Below are 14,763 nucleotides of genomic sequence, written 5' to 3'. Positions count from 1 at the left end.
ACTTAACATTGCATCTTCATTCACATGTAAAATGGGAATGCATGGGTAAATTAATTATTAGACACACTCTGTATGCACACTTTGGAGTAAGTCAGTAAAAAATATATTGGTATTTAAAACATAAACCTTCTCAAGTAATCTGCCCACTTTGTTATTACCTGGCTGTGAACAAAGTCTCGGGAAAGAAACAACATTTTAACAATAAGGACAAACAAGGAAACACCTGGAAGGATGTTAAATATGTAATGACAGCAATGTTTAATAAACCAGGACAATGCTGTTTTCAGTCCTGCAGAGATTCTTGTGAGCCCTCATAGTGAGCGGTTTCATCCTTTAAGGAGTCCTCACTATCCTGTAATTGACACAAAATATAGCACACAATCTGAGCACATGATGGGAGTATTTTTCAACTTTATCAGTGCATTATCCACTTTACTTTTTCCCATAAGAACAGACATGGCCCTTTGTAAATTTTATGGGTCTGGTTTTCAGTCTCATCTGAGTCCAGCTATTTTTAGCAGTACAAAAACAGCTTGTTTTGCTGCTTGATATTGCAAATTGGTGTGTTTTACCATATTATTTTAATGTATTATCTTAAAGCTGCACTCCGTAAGTTCTGCCTCTTTGTCACCATCTTTGTTTGAAACCTACAAATGGGTCATTCCGTGTCAACTCAACTAGAGGTCGCCGTCTTAAATTTTTGATTTTGCTAATATTTTTTCTGAAGAAACATACACATGTATAGTGATGAAAGCCAAAATATTAAATGTGATTGATGAATATTTACTGAGTAGTCCACTGTTTTGTAGAGCGAGGTCAAAATGGTCATTTTCAGTTTCAGAGTCAAGTTACAGGGGAGTAAAAATGACTTCAGAAAGATGGCAGCACTATTATCTTATTTTTAAACACAGATTGGTAGTTCTGTTGGTAAAATCTGTTGACTTTAGCAATCTTTGTTGCATTATGTGCCAATGGTGACCATTCAAAAATAGGGAAACAGCACTCTTAACAAGACCCAATATCGGATGAACCTGATGTCTTGAGCTGTATGTGTGGCTGTCAGTCACCGCACCAATGTAGATATTGCACCATACTTTGGAATTACAGATTCTACAAATTGGAAGCATGACCCAAATAAGAATTTTAAGTAAGTAACATGTCTACCACTTTTGTTCTGACCAACTGAGGAAAATAAACATTACAATAAATTGAGCTACCAGTGGTGATTTGCTGAGCTCATATCACACCAAACTGTCCAAATTATTACTTTGTTTTCAATTTATTAACATTAACAACATCAGCATTCTATGACTAGGTGTATATAGTGTGTATTAGCATTACATGTAGATTTCAATTTCTGTACAGTGTAATCTCTAATTGTCATACCATTCTAATTTCATATAAAGAAAGTGTTCTTTTAACCAAAAAGCAAATGTATGTTTCTTAGAACTGGTTCACTTTAAAATACAAATCTTGTGTAATCCCATGTATCAGTAATTAGATGCACATTTAAAACTGGAATCTAATTCCATTTCGTTAAGACATAATCCTTTCTGGATTACAATACGCCATCAAAATGCTAAGTTTAATTATTCCAATTATTATATTAATTATGAGAAAAGGCTATAAATGATCCGTCACCTATAAAATCCTTACATTAGTGTTGGGCAATATGCTCAATTATCATATCGTCCTATCTTCAGCCTGTGAGATCACTGATACACAATATTATCGTGCTAATTTATTTCATTATTTACTTAGTTTAATTGCTGTCAAATGAACCAATACCAGCATAAGGCTAAAAACAGCCTAATGTTTTCAATATGACTTAATTTGTGTGTAACTTGATAACAATTTAATAGAAACATTGTAAGATACTTACATTTCTTACATTTCCTTACATGCTTACATTTCCTTTACTCAAAAAGCAGCTACAGAAAACGAGCAAAGAACATTTACTTTATCAAACATCATCATTACTGACTAGCCTAGTCTAGTCTAGTGTGAGTTTATGCACTTACACTCCCGGTACCATAAGTGAATACAATAGTTATGTCACTGTATGATGAATACATTTCTTACCCCTTGTTTACTCTGCACACATCTGCAGCGCAAAGGGGGGTTGTTCCCCCCAAAATGAGTTACTGTGCCCCCCTTTTCCATCCTCTCCCCTCCTTGCTGAACGAGATCGATTTTGAAAGTGAAAGTAAAACTGGAAAAACAGCGCGCATAAGAAAGTGATTGCACGCTTTCGCGAGTGTCAGCAACTGCACGCAATTACAGATTGCATGCTTCTCACCCAAAACACCCCCTCCCGCTCACCGTGATTTGTGATTTTGTGTTTATACCAGCCACCTCGCAGCAAGTTTCTGAATCAGGCTAAAGTAAGGAGATCGTTTTGAACACTGGCTGGTTATGTACTTGCTCAAAATTTGATTTTGGAACATTTTTAATTTAAAAAAAAGTTACGGACTGCAGCTTTAACTATGAATACACTGGTTTGTAGTGCAAACAATTTTACCGTTTACTGCACGTTGTTATTCTTATCGTTATTTCCTTATAGCAGCTAACGAACCAGAAGTCTCGCCCATAGGCTTACTTCCGCGTTGAAGAATAAGGTGGATATTGAGTATATCATGATACATAATATATGGGTCACAACTGATTGTGGTAAAATGTATGTAAGGAACAGCTGACTGACACTCACACTATATGAGGAGCTAGAAGAGGAGGTGGAGGACTCCAGTGTCTCTGTTACTGGAGAGACATCCTGTTTACTGTGTTCCTTGATCCAGCGTTTCAGCACCTGGGCTGGTGAAGAGAAAACATAATAGAATAAAGAAAACATTTTGTGTTTTTTAATAATCACTTTTTAACACTGTTTATCCATATTGAGTGCTATAAGGTTACATACTGTGTTTTCTTGAGTGGTCTACTGCTTTGAATGAACTGAGCATAGCAAATGGATGATAAGAGAGGGAGAATGGGTGAACAATGTTGCCCTGTTGAGAATAAAAAAAAAAAAAGATTAAGGCCATTACCTTTTCAGAAATCCCAAATTGGTGATTACTTATGATGATAATTATGACAAAGCTGCTTGCTTTTATGAACTTAAACTGAGAGTACTGATATAACTAATCAACCTTATTTCAGCACTATTGTACTTTTTGTTAATAAATAAATGAAACGATTAAATAAATGTATTCATTTTAAAGGAGTCATCGGATGCTAAGTTCACTTTTACGTGTTGTTTGAACATTAATGTGTGTTGGCAGTGTATGTACAAATCTACCCTATAATAATAAAAATCCATGCAGTGGTTTTTAATTAATCTGTAAAAAATAATATCCCCTTTTTCAAATTGAGCCATTCTCAGATGCCTGTCGGTGTGCCGTCACACCTACAGAGGCCGCTCCCATGATAGTTGATTGACATGAGCGTCTTACCTCAGATCAGCTGTAACAGTCCGCCCTCTTTGTTTCGATTCTGGAGCAGGGATGTAAGTTAGACAGGAATATCTCTGATTGAGCGATTGAGGTGTTGTGTTGCTGGATCTAATAATGAACATAGTGGTCATCATTTACTCCCGACATCTGAGCTGCTGAAGATGCAGTAGATTACATTTGTGAATGGACTGCACCTCTCGATCTACATATATCCATCTATGTTCGCGCGAATCATTTGTGATCCAGCTTCACTTACAGCAGAAGTGAGTATAAGTTTTTTTTTTTTTTTTTTTAATCTCTGAGATCGCCTTTCCTAATAATGTGCTAGTTAGCAAGTTTAGTGGCTAAACGCGGCTAAAGTAAACAGGCTCGTCACTCCACAGAGAGAAGTGAGGGGTGGGGCGAGCAAAGCTCATTTGCATTTAAAGCAGCCTCGACCAGAATGAGTTGATTTTTGCAGAGCTCATTTTGGCAAGGTAAAAAAGGTGTTGTTTTACACAACCACTGAGGATTTTTAACCAAAGTATATTATAGACTTTTCATTAAGACCCTGAAGAATCATATCAACTTCACTGAAAACCCTAATAAGTTAATTGGACTAAATTGATTGAGTAAACTCGTTGCCTCAATTTAATTGAGTAATGGAATCTTCCAAAACTTGCATATTTAAGTTTATTTAACTTGGCGGTTTTGTAGACTGTACTTAAATCATTCAGTTCAACAAACTTAGCACTTATTTAATGTACTTAAACGATTTTGTTCACTTGGTATTCATTTTTTTAAGTGTACTTGTATATTTAAGTTAACTCAACATGAAAATGTAACTTAAAACTGTTAAACAATATTCTTATATTTGACTGCAAGTCATGTCAGTAGTAGCACAACAAAAAACAAACAAAAAAAAAAGCTCATAAAATGGTTATTGATAGTTAATAAAAATAAATAAAATTGAGTTGTTACCATTGTTGTGATTCACATGCTGAATGTTGAAGTCTGTGTGTGACTCATGCACATTACCCCAAATATTAAAAGATTATATAAACACAGTTAAAAGCTTCTTATAGTGTTTATAAAAAAAAGAAAAACAGTAAAATTGTAAAATCATTAACCAGCATGAAAAACACTCATGATTTAATTACCTAAAAAACCTAATGATTTAATTAGAACATAGATCACCTTCTAAAAGCAATCTATTTATTACGTTTCTTTTTTTGAAATCAAAGAACTCTGATTTCATGCTGCATTGTTGCAACAACAGAAAGAAAACTATAATAATATAAACAAAGTTCCAAGTGCCCAACCAAAAGTAACACTATTCACTATAATGGTGAGTATTTAAAAAAAAAAAAAAAAAAAAGCCTTTTCAGGAAAATCAACATTAATTTATGAAGTCAGCTTATGTGATGTTCTCTCAAATATTTCAGTTGTATTGAAAATTCAACATTCAAGATGACTTTTGAAAATGATTTTTTTTTCAAATGATTAATCATGATTTTGAGCTCACAACACTTGAAATCTTAAGTTTATGCATTTTGATAGTAAATAAGTTAAATGAACTCATATTTTTAAGTAATAGGTCCAAAATGCAAAATTTTAAGTAATGTTTAGTCAACATTACTTGATTGTATAAGTAAAGACAGCATTAGGGTTTACAGTGTTGTGGAAAATGGGCATCCGATGACCCCCCTTAAGTAATCCTTCAGAAATCTGGAAACTTGGCTGAGAACTATTGGCATAATGTGAAGTGCCAGACTAAAAAACAATTTTAACGCTTCCTTGTTTTCAGACTGGATGTACAGTGGCATGCAAAAGTTTGGGAACCCCCTTGCAGAATCTATAAAAACGTGAATAATTTTAACAAAATAATAAAGATCATACAAAAGGCATGTTATTTTTTATTTAGTACTGTCCTGAGTAAGATATTTTACAGAAAATGTTTACAAATAGACCACAAGATAAAAAATAGCTGAAATTATTAAAATAACCACCTTCAAAAGTTTGGGAACCCTTGGTTCTTAATTGTGTGTGTGCTTAGCTGGATGATCTATGACTATTTTTTTGTTTTGCTTTGTTTTGTGATGCTCAATTTAACTGTTCAGAACAAACAAGGAGGGACTCATGAACAACCATCACAAAACAAAACAAAACAAAACAAAACAAACAAACAAAAAAAGTCATAGATCATCCAGGCAACAATAAACAAGAACCAATGGTTCTTTTGAAGTTTTTTTTTTTTTTTTGGTTTAGTGGACTATATATAAACATCTTTTATGTAAAATATCTTTTTCAGGATAGTACTAAACAAACAAAATAACATGCATTTTGTATGACCACTCTTATTTTGTTTGTTTGTAATTTTCACAGATTCTGTAAGGGGTTCCCAAACTTTTGCATGCCACTGTATATCACTCCCATTCTCATCCTGCATGTCAATTGTTCACTCACATGACAAACATATTATAATAAATACTTTAACATACCTTATCATGATTATCAGGGTAAGATGCCACTGGTTTGCAATTGTACAGAGACAGAATGTCTTCTATAGGTAAGCTGTTCTGAAATCAAAAGGACAATAATACAGCTTGTGGACAAAAACACAAATGCTGTTACAACCAGTTACTTGTCCTTACCAGAAGCATTCCAGCAAAGGAAGAAAGGATCATTGCTTCTCTTTCCAGGTGATTAGGGTACTGGCTAATATGTCTTAAACTCCCAATTCCTCTACAAATAACAGATCATGGCCAAATGTGAGGCACAAATATAAATGGCAAAACACTGCATACACAAAACAAACATTTAAATGCAAGTTACATAAATGACTCACATGTACTCATTCTCAGCTGCATTCTTTTTATTGAGCCACCACAAAGCCACACTTATAGCCAAGTCATAATGGGCCTATATGAATGTGAAGAGATGTATTTAGAACATATTTAACAATACAAGCCCTAAGCTTGTTGAATATAACATTTTTTTTTAAATTAGAACATAAGAAAAAAAGAACAATAGCAACTAATGTCTATACACACTCAATATGACAAGCCTAATCTTTCAAATTACTTTAATCACTTACCAAATCATCAAACATTGTAGATGTGCTTTTCCCCTTTGGATCAAAACCATTTTCTCTGAGTCGCTGTCCAATATATTCACCACTAAAAGAAGTTTTTAAAAAGCATTGTTCTAAAAGTGTTTCCTCACATATGAACAATTTATGATTGCATTTATCCTGATACAGTACAGTGAATTTATTTCATGCTACTTACAGCAAAGTTTTAACATCTCTCTTCACTCGCTTGGCCTCCATGTTTTAAACACTCAGTTTAAACACTTACTTCTAAACTTATTTATTTCAAAATTTTGTCTGGAACAATAGCAGAAATCCCATTAAAACAGCAACATCAGGGAAAGAAGAAAAAAAAAAAAAAAAAATCACATTCCATGAGTATAACTTTACCTAGTAGTTAATCCTCTAACCAAACATAAAAACACAGGAAGCTAACTGCAAACTATATGTTGGCTTCCTATGAACAGAAAAAGTAAGATGAACATTTGACAGAATGTCTAACACACATTAGGTTACCCAAGGCATCTAATAAGACTAAAATTGGAAAGAAATTACAATTTTGGATGCTCTAAAAAATACTGAACAAAACAAAACAAATAAACACACACACACAGTTCACAGCTATAAGCCCATAACATTTGAATTCAGTGCATTTTCTTAACACTGATCACCTCTACAAAACATAAAAATTATTTTAAACACAGAAAACTCATTTAAACCTACCTAAACCTCAGATACTAACGCGTCCTGACAGCACAATAAGATAACTATGTATCAGATGTTTTAGTCTGCTTTCAGACAATATAAACTGGTTAAACAGACACTCCTACTCGCTCTCAGAATTGTGGTCGTCTCAGGTGAACAGTGCTCTAAATTATTCATTCAGTCCCTCAATCACTTTAACACTGTCGGCCAGTGCCTGGTTACATAACACATACTTAACTTTCCTATATATATCTTCATAGGAAAGAGATGAGGAAATGAACACAGCTGACTTCCATATAAGCAGTATGAATGCCACAGGATAGAAAGCAGAGTCAAGTTAGTTAAATTAAAATAGAGCAGGTTCTCTTTATTAACCATAAAATAAATAAAATTCAAACAATACTTAAACCTATATACACAAGAAAGAAACTCGGCTGAGATCAGCTGGCAAATCAACAGCTTTGATTAAAACAATTAATATCAATCAAATAAACATTTGCATTACATAAAAAAGACAACATAAAATAAAATAAAGAGAAAACCCAAGTAAAGTCTGAAATGAATAAATGGGAAAAAAAAAAAAAAAAAAAAAAAAAAAAAAAAAAAAAAATCACTCCTAAACTCTTTTCTTCTTCTTTTTGTCTTTGAACACTGGAGAGTTTAAGAATTTTGTATCAGAGTATTTGTCCCCACGTCTCATCTTGCTGTAAAAAATAAATAAATAAATAAGATAAATAAAAATATCAATCAATTAGTTCAAAATTCTTTTAAATAAATCTGTATTAAGGCAGAAATGCATTATATTTTATTGCATTACATTACAGTTGAAGTCAAAAGTTTACATACACCTTGCAGAATCTGCAAAATCTTAATTATTTTACCAAAATAAGAGGGATCATACATAATGCATTATGATATGTTTTATTTAGTAATGACCTGAATAAGATATTTCACATAAAAGACATTTACATAGTCTACAAGAGAAAATAATAGCTGAATTTATAAAAATAACCCTGTTTAAACGTTTACATTCATTCTTAATACTGTGTTGTTGCCTGCATGATCCACAGCTGTGTTTTGTTTAGTGATAGTTGTTCATGAGTCCCTTATTTGTCCTAAACAGTTAAACTGGCAGCTGTTCTTCAAAAAAAATCTATTACCAAAAATGACTGTATGATTTTGAGATCCATCTTTTTACATTGAGGACAACTGAGGGTGCAAAAGGTTCAAAGCTCACTGATGCTCCAGAAGGAAATACAATGCATTAAAAGCCAGGAGTGAAAACTTTTGAACAGAATGATGATGTGTACACTTTTCTAATTTTGCCTAAATACCTTTTTTTTCCCCATTTAGTACCCTCCCTTCAGAAGCTACCTACATGTTTCCCAGAAGACAAAATAAGTCAAATTCTTCTTCAACTTCTTCAACTTCAGAAAGTTTCACCCCCAGCTCTTAAATCATTTCTTTGTGAAGCATCAGTGAGTGTTTGAACCTTTTGTAATAGTTGCATATGAGTCCCTCAGTTGTCCTCAGTGTGAAAAGATGGATCTCAAAATCATAGTCATTGTTGGAAAGGGTTCAAATACACCAAAATGCTGAAAAACCAAAGAAATTGTGGGACCTGAAGTACTTTTTCTGAAGAACAGTAGGCAGTTTAACTGTTAAACAAACAAGGGACTCATGAACAACTCTGAGTCACTCAACTTCTGAATCACTAAAGAGAAAAAAAAAACATAGCTGTGGATCATCAAGGCAACAACACAGTATTAAGAATCAAGTGTATGTACACTTTTGAACTTTTCAAACTTTACTTTTTGTACACTTTTTGAGGTCGTTTTTATAAATTCAACTATTATTTTCTCTTGTGGACTATATGTAAATGTCTTATGTAAAATATCGTATTCAGGTCAGTACTAAATAAAAAAAAAATAACATGCATTTTGTATGATCCCTTTTATTTTGGTAAAATAATTAACATTTTGCAGATTCTGCAAGGTGTATGTAAACTTTTGACTTCAACTGTGTTAAATCATTTGAGTGTAACTCACCAGTTGAGAGGTGGTTCTTTGTAGGACACTGGTGCTGCTCTTCTTCGTGTTCTCCCTAAATCGGAGTTATGCTCGGTATTTGTTAGACTCTTCATAACCCTGCCTTCTTCTGTTCGTAGAATAAAAATAAATATACAAGTTATGGAAATGCAAAAAAGTGAAAAATTAAAATGAAATAGTCTAAAAAATTAATCAGAATTTGAAGTGTACTAATATTATCAGTTCTCCTTAAAATTACAAACACTATCAAGGCATTTAAACTTATTCATAAGGTTTACCTGGACCTTGGTGGCTCAAGTCTGAGTCCTGGTCCTGGTAGATGTTCATAGTTTGACAGCGTTTCTCTGGTTGAGGGCTGTGGGGAGGGCTTTCATCTGAGGGTGTTTCAGTGTACCCATCAAGGGTCTCCCAAGGAGGCCTTTCCTCTGTGAATTGAAGGTCTTTTGTGTGTCCACTAAAACTGTCTGAAGGCACATTATGTTCTTCCATGACAAACATGCTTCTGTTCACTACAGGTGAAAGATCATCAGTTTCATCAGGAAAAAGATCAAGTTCAGAATTGTCGCTGGAAGCCCCACTGTCAGTGTTTTCCTTAATGGGTGATTTATGAGAGGATGAAATGACGTATGTTTTCCTGCACCTGTCCTCAAGAGTTTTGTTGGTTCGATCCAGATTTATGCTAAGAGAGTCCATGTTGACATGGTCAGTCTGATCAAACTTGTCAACAGAAGAAAGGAAGCTTATTTCAAGGGTTTCAGCATTATGTGCATCCCTGAGGTCTTCCTCTGAGGCTGAGGAATGAGAACTTACTGGTAGCTGTGAAGTATTTGACAAAGACTTGTATCCTGCTCCATCTTGAAGATCAGTCTCATCTTGCATTTCAGTCAACACAGTTTCATCCAGATTCTTTTGTTTCTTTCTTAATGCTTTTGGTTTTTCTCTTGATGTAGCATTCTTCTTTTTTATTTTATCTTCCCCTGCTTTTCTGTGTTTTTTGGCTTTGCCAGCCACTGATGATGTAAATTCAGAGGGTTCCTGTACAAGGCTGGTATTCACATCTTGTGAACATTCTGGATGATAGGTGTTTTCTGTCAATATCTTGTGAAAGTCATGGTCAGCCAAGTTCTCTGGCACCTTGTGCTGTTGTGCAACATGATCTGAACCAATATCTAGAGGTGTTGTTTGGATTTCTGACAGTACTTCCTGTAATCCTTCCGGTCTGTTGGGATCCTCTAATATATTGGTTTCATTCAAAAATGAACTCCTGTTGATGAATGATTGGCTCGCCTGTATCACAAACGTTCCTCTGTTTTTCTGTGTCTTGTTCTTTTCAGACTGAGGAAGTGGGTGTGCTGGAGTTTTGTTTTTATGTTTTTGAACTGTGTTCTCACCGACATGCACATCAGCACCAGCAGACTCCAAGCATAAAGTACTGGCAGCCTGAACATTTTCATGCACATCCGATAAATTGTGATCCATCATAAGGGACAAGACTTTGGTCTTCCTGCTCTTCTGAGGTCTTGGCTCATCTTGAACTATAAATGTTCTCCTGGATTCCTGGATAGCATGGGACACTTTGTTTTTAACAGCTTTACTTGAAGTATTTCCATCTGAAGAAACTGCCTTGCTTCCTTCAGAATTCTGAAGCTCAAGATCACTAAAACAATCATTAAAAACACCATTAGGAGGATCTTGGGAAATGAGGTACGTTTTTCTTGGATCTGGGTTTGGTTCTTTCCGTTTACATGTGCGTCTGCTACTTTTAGTACAACGAGAGGTGACGTGAGTTTTCCTGCGTGCAGTTATTGACTCCATTTGTTGCCCGTTCTCCACCTCGTTCTGAACAGTGTTAGAGCACTGCTGTGTGACAGCGGTCATCTCTTTTGGCACGGCTAATGTATAATCTGATCTACTAAATTCAATTGCAGATATAACCTCACTACCTTTTCCTGACAAACACAAATCCTTCTTTTGCTGATGTTCCTCTGTAACTCTAGAGGTTCTGCTTGCATTTGTTTCAACAGTTACTATTTCAGCAGCAGTGTCACTAACGGTCATCTCCATTTCAGAGTCATATATGGTGTTTTGCTGTGCTGAACTATCTTTGTCTTGGCTGGGATCATCACCGGCTGTATTCGCCGGTTCAGACTTATCATAGTCCTGCTGTGGACACAATGGTTTGTCTGGTTGACTCCCAACCTCTTTCTCCATTTCAAACATCTGGTCTGAAAAATAAATCACAAAATCTATAAAAATAAGATAAAGTCGTATTTTTTGTAGCTTTAAAGTACAGGGATATTCATATTAGCTTGATTTCTTTAAAGGAACTCCACTTCCAGAACAACAATTTACAAATAATTTACTCTCCCCCTTGTCATCCAAGATGTTCTTGTCTTTCTTTCTTCAGTCGTAAAGAAATTGTGTTTTTTAAAGGAAAACTTTTCAGCATTTTTCTCCATATAATGGACTGATATGGTGCCCCGAGTTTGAACTTCCAAAATGTAGTTTAAATGCAGCTTCAAACAATCCCAAATGCGGTCGTAAATGATCCCAGCCGAGGAAGAAGGGTCTTATGTAGCGTAACGACCAGTTATTTAAATAAAAATAATACAATTTATATACTTTTTAATGCCAAACGCTCGTCTTGTCTTGCTCTGCCTGGACTGTTTTTTTCCGGTTAATGACAGTTAGGGTATGTCGAAAAACTCCCATCTCATGCTCTTCATCAACTTCAAAATTGTCTTATATCGCTATTTTACATTTTTGTTAAGGGTGTTTGATCTTCTTTGCATGTTCACTTTGCAAAGCCTGGGTCGGTACTTCTGCAGTGATGTAGGATGATTTTGAAATGATTTTTGAAGTTGAGGGAGAAAATACAATTGGAGTTTTTTGAAATACTGTCTTGAACCAGAATACACAGAATTCAGGGAGAGAAAGGCAAGACAAGCGTTTGAGATTAACAAGTATTTAAATTGTATTTTTTTAAATGAAAAAACCAATTGTTTCGCTAGATAAGACCCTTCTTCCTCGGGTGGAATCGTTTACAACCGCATTTAGGATCGTTTGAAGCCGCATTTAAACTACCATTTGGAAGTTCAAAATCAGGGCACCATATCAGTCCATTATATAGAGAAAAACACAGAAATGTGTTCCTCAATAAACAATTTCTTTACAACTGAAAAAAGAAAGACATGAACATCTTGGATGAAAAGGAGGTGAGTACATTATAACTGAATCTTTGTTTTGGAAGTGGACTTCTCCTTTAAGTTGCCATAACAGTGCCAATCATTCAAACATTAAACTTGACTGACATTCCTAAGGGATTAGTTCACTTACAGAATAAAAATTTAAGAATAAGGGTCTAATCTAGAGAAAGAATCAGTCATTTTCCAAAAAAAATGCTTGTCTTGCACTACGACTTACCTTACGTATTCAAGTAGGCGGAAGTGTCAACCCAGTGTTTACAAAGCGAATGTGCACAGAAAGTCAAACTCCCTTTAAAAAAAAAGGTAAAATAAAAATGTCGGACAATTTTAAAGATGGAAGAGAAAATGAGATGGAGTTTTTCGCCCTACCCTACCTTTCTGAAATGAAGTGCACAGGCGAAGAACTAACTGCACATGACCTTCCAGTGTGACTGTGTAACATCTGATGTTGCACATGTACATTGCAGAGCTGGTGCAAGATGAGCATTTGTGGTAAAAAAAAAAAAAAAAAGTATATAAAGTTTATTTATTTATTTTCTTAAGAAAATGACAGATCGTTTCACTAGATAAGATTCTTAATCCTTGGCTGGGATCATGTAGAGCCCTTTGAAGCTGCAGTGAAATTGCAATTTGGACCCGTTGGCCACGACTGAAGTCCACTATATGGAGAAAAATACTGGAATGTTTTCCCCAAAAAACGTAATTTCTTTGCGACTAAAGACAGAAAGACATGAACATCTTGGATGACATGAGGGTTAGTAAATTATCAGGAAATTTTATTCTGGAAGTGAACTAATCCTTTAAGGAACCATGTAATCAATGAACACTTTACAATATGTTTTCATACCTTTACTGGTGTTGTGTTCTGAGTCCATATTGTCTGGATCCTTAAAAATAAAGAGTATTAATTAATTTTAATGAAAATAGTTAATAGTAATGTTGTCTATTTAACTAATATCTATTTGTGAACAATTAACAAAATTTGGCTTAAGTCCTAATAATAATAATAAATATGATTATAATGCTAATTTATTAATAACAACAACAAAGGTAGCGATATAATTTAATTATTCAAAAAAATATATTGACAGCTTACCTCGTCATTACAAAAAATGTCAACTGCCTTTGTCATCCAGTTAAGGGAAGAGTCATAAAACTCTCGTATAATCGCAAACTAGAGTCAGCGGAAACAAAAAATTAAGTTATTAATAATAATGTAGGTTCTTTTTTGTTTTAAAGTACAGTACAAACTCATGGTCTGTTTAATAAATCTAAGACTAATTTTGACATGTCTGTACAGCGTATACAAATGTAAGTGTACATAAATGTAAAGAACCTAACTTCAACAGGTTTTTGATAAGACTTTTGTCTGAGAATATTAAACGTTTATATAACCAGACGTCACTGTCACAGACTCACCAGTTGTTTGTTTTTATGACGCTGATGAGCAAGATCAAAATTAGTTGTCTGGGCATCTTTCCTCAGTCGCACCACCTCTGCTTCCAGCTCTCTGCTCTTCTGCTTCTGAGCAACCAGAGCCATCGCCAGAGCCTTGTTGTTGCTTTTCAGAGAAAGCTTGAAGAATGATGAGGTATCTGAGAGATAATAAAGGTCCAGTTATTGCCATTGGTCAATTCACAACATACACTACTAATACAAACTACACTAGTAATGCAGACAGATGAATCTGTTTAGCATTTCTTACTGTGTATTTTGGTCTTTATCTTTGCTGCATATACAGCAGCCGTCTGTTTGCCCATTCTTGGGTTTTCCTTCTTCTCTTTAGATGCCATTATCAGCGTTTTATCACTGGGAACTGTAGAAAGGACAAGACTGATAAAACCACGTCAGAACAAAACCGTTAACAATATGAATCTATATTCTGATTACTCACCAGTAATAAAAGAAGACGACAAACTCGACTCTTGATGAGGTTTATCTTTATACTTGTTAAAATGCATTTCTACTCAGATAACGAATACTGAACATACAAATGAATTCGGTTTAAGCTTATTTAAAACCAAACACAACCGCGGAATCTTAAAGTTCTTCTTCTTTTGCTGTTAATAGCGTTTGTAGAACGAACTGTTTAAACATCGCCACCTACTGTAACGTGACAACATTTAACATGAAAGCGCAACGCTCTGGAAAATGTCATAATATTAATAACATAAACCAGTAACGTTATAAAGAATAATAAGAAACAAATAAAGGATAAAATTATTACATAAGAGAAAGAGAGAAGATTACACTACCAGTCAAAAGTTTTTGAACAGTAAGATTTTAAA

General features: G+C 34.5%; 2 protein-coding genes across 2 annotated transcripts; both read right to left on the bottom strand.

Annotated features, from left to right (window-relative positions):
* Window positions 1-148: 148 nt before the first annotated feature.
* LOC127171466 (uncharacterized protein C2orf80-like) lies at window positions 149-7,240 on the bottom strand. Its single transcript, XM_051120150.1, has 9 exons — window positions 6,907-7,240; window positions 6,716-6,813; window positions 6,523-6,604; window positions 6,274-6,347; window positions 6,080-6,170; window positions 5,927-6,004; window positions 2,915-3,002; window positions 2,708-2,811; window positions 149-352 (listed from the first exon to the last, which is right to left on the bottom strand). The coding sequence occupies exons 2-9, from the start codon at window positions 6,754-6,756 to the stop codon at window positions 284-286; spliced, it is 627 nt and encodes a 208-aa protein (XP_050976107.1). The 5' UTR covers window positions 6,757-6,813; window positions 6,907-7,240; the 3' UTR covers window positions 149-283.
* Window positions 6,803-14,541, bottom strand: sgo2 (shugoshin 2). The gene is made up of 9 exons (XM_051120149.1): window positions 14,370-14,541; window positions 14,181-14,291; window positions 13,895-14,070; window positions 13,572-13,649; window positions 13,323-13,362; window positions 9,548-11,494; window positions 9,270-9,378; window positions 7,240-7,925; window positions 6,803-6,973 (listed from the first exon to the last, which is right to left on the bottom strand). Exons 1-8 carry the CDS (start codon window positions 14,434-14,436, stop codon window positions 7,838-7,840), a joined length of 2,616 nt encoding a protein of 871 aa, XP_050976106.1. The 5' UTR covers window positions 14,437-14,541; the 3' UTR covers window positions 6,803-6,973; window positions 7,240-7,837.
* Window positions 14,542-14,763: the final 222 nt, after the last annotated feature.

This window comes from Labeo rohita, chromosome 9, assembly GCF_022985175.1.
Source record: "Labeo rohita strain BAU-BD-2019 chromosome 9, IGBB_LRoh.1.0, whole genome shotgun sequence".
NCBI classification, from domain to species: domain Eukaryota; kingdom Metazoa; phylum Chordata; class Actinopteri; order Cypriniformes; family Cyprinidae; genus Labeo; species Labeo rohita.
This window is presented reverse-complemented; position numbering and strand designations above follow the sequence as displayed.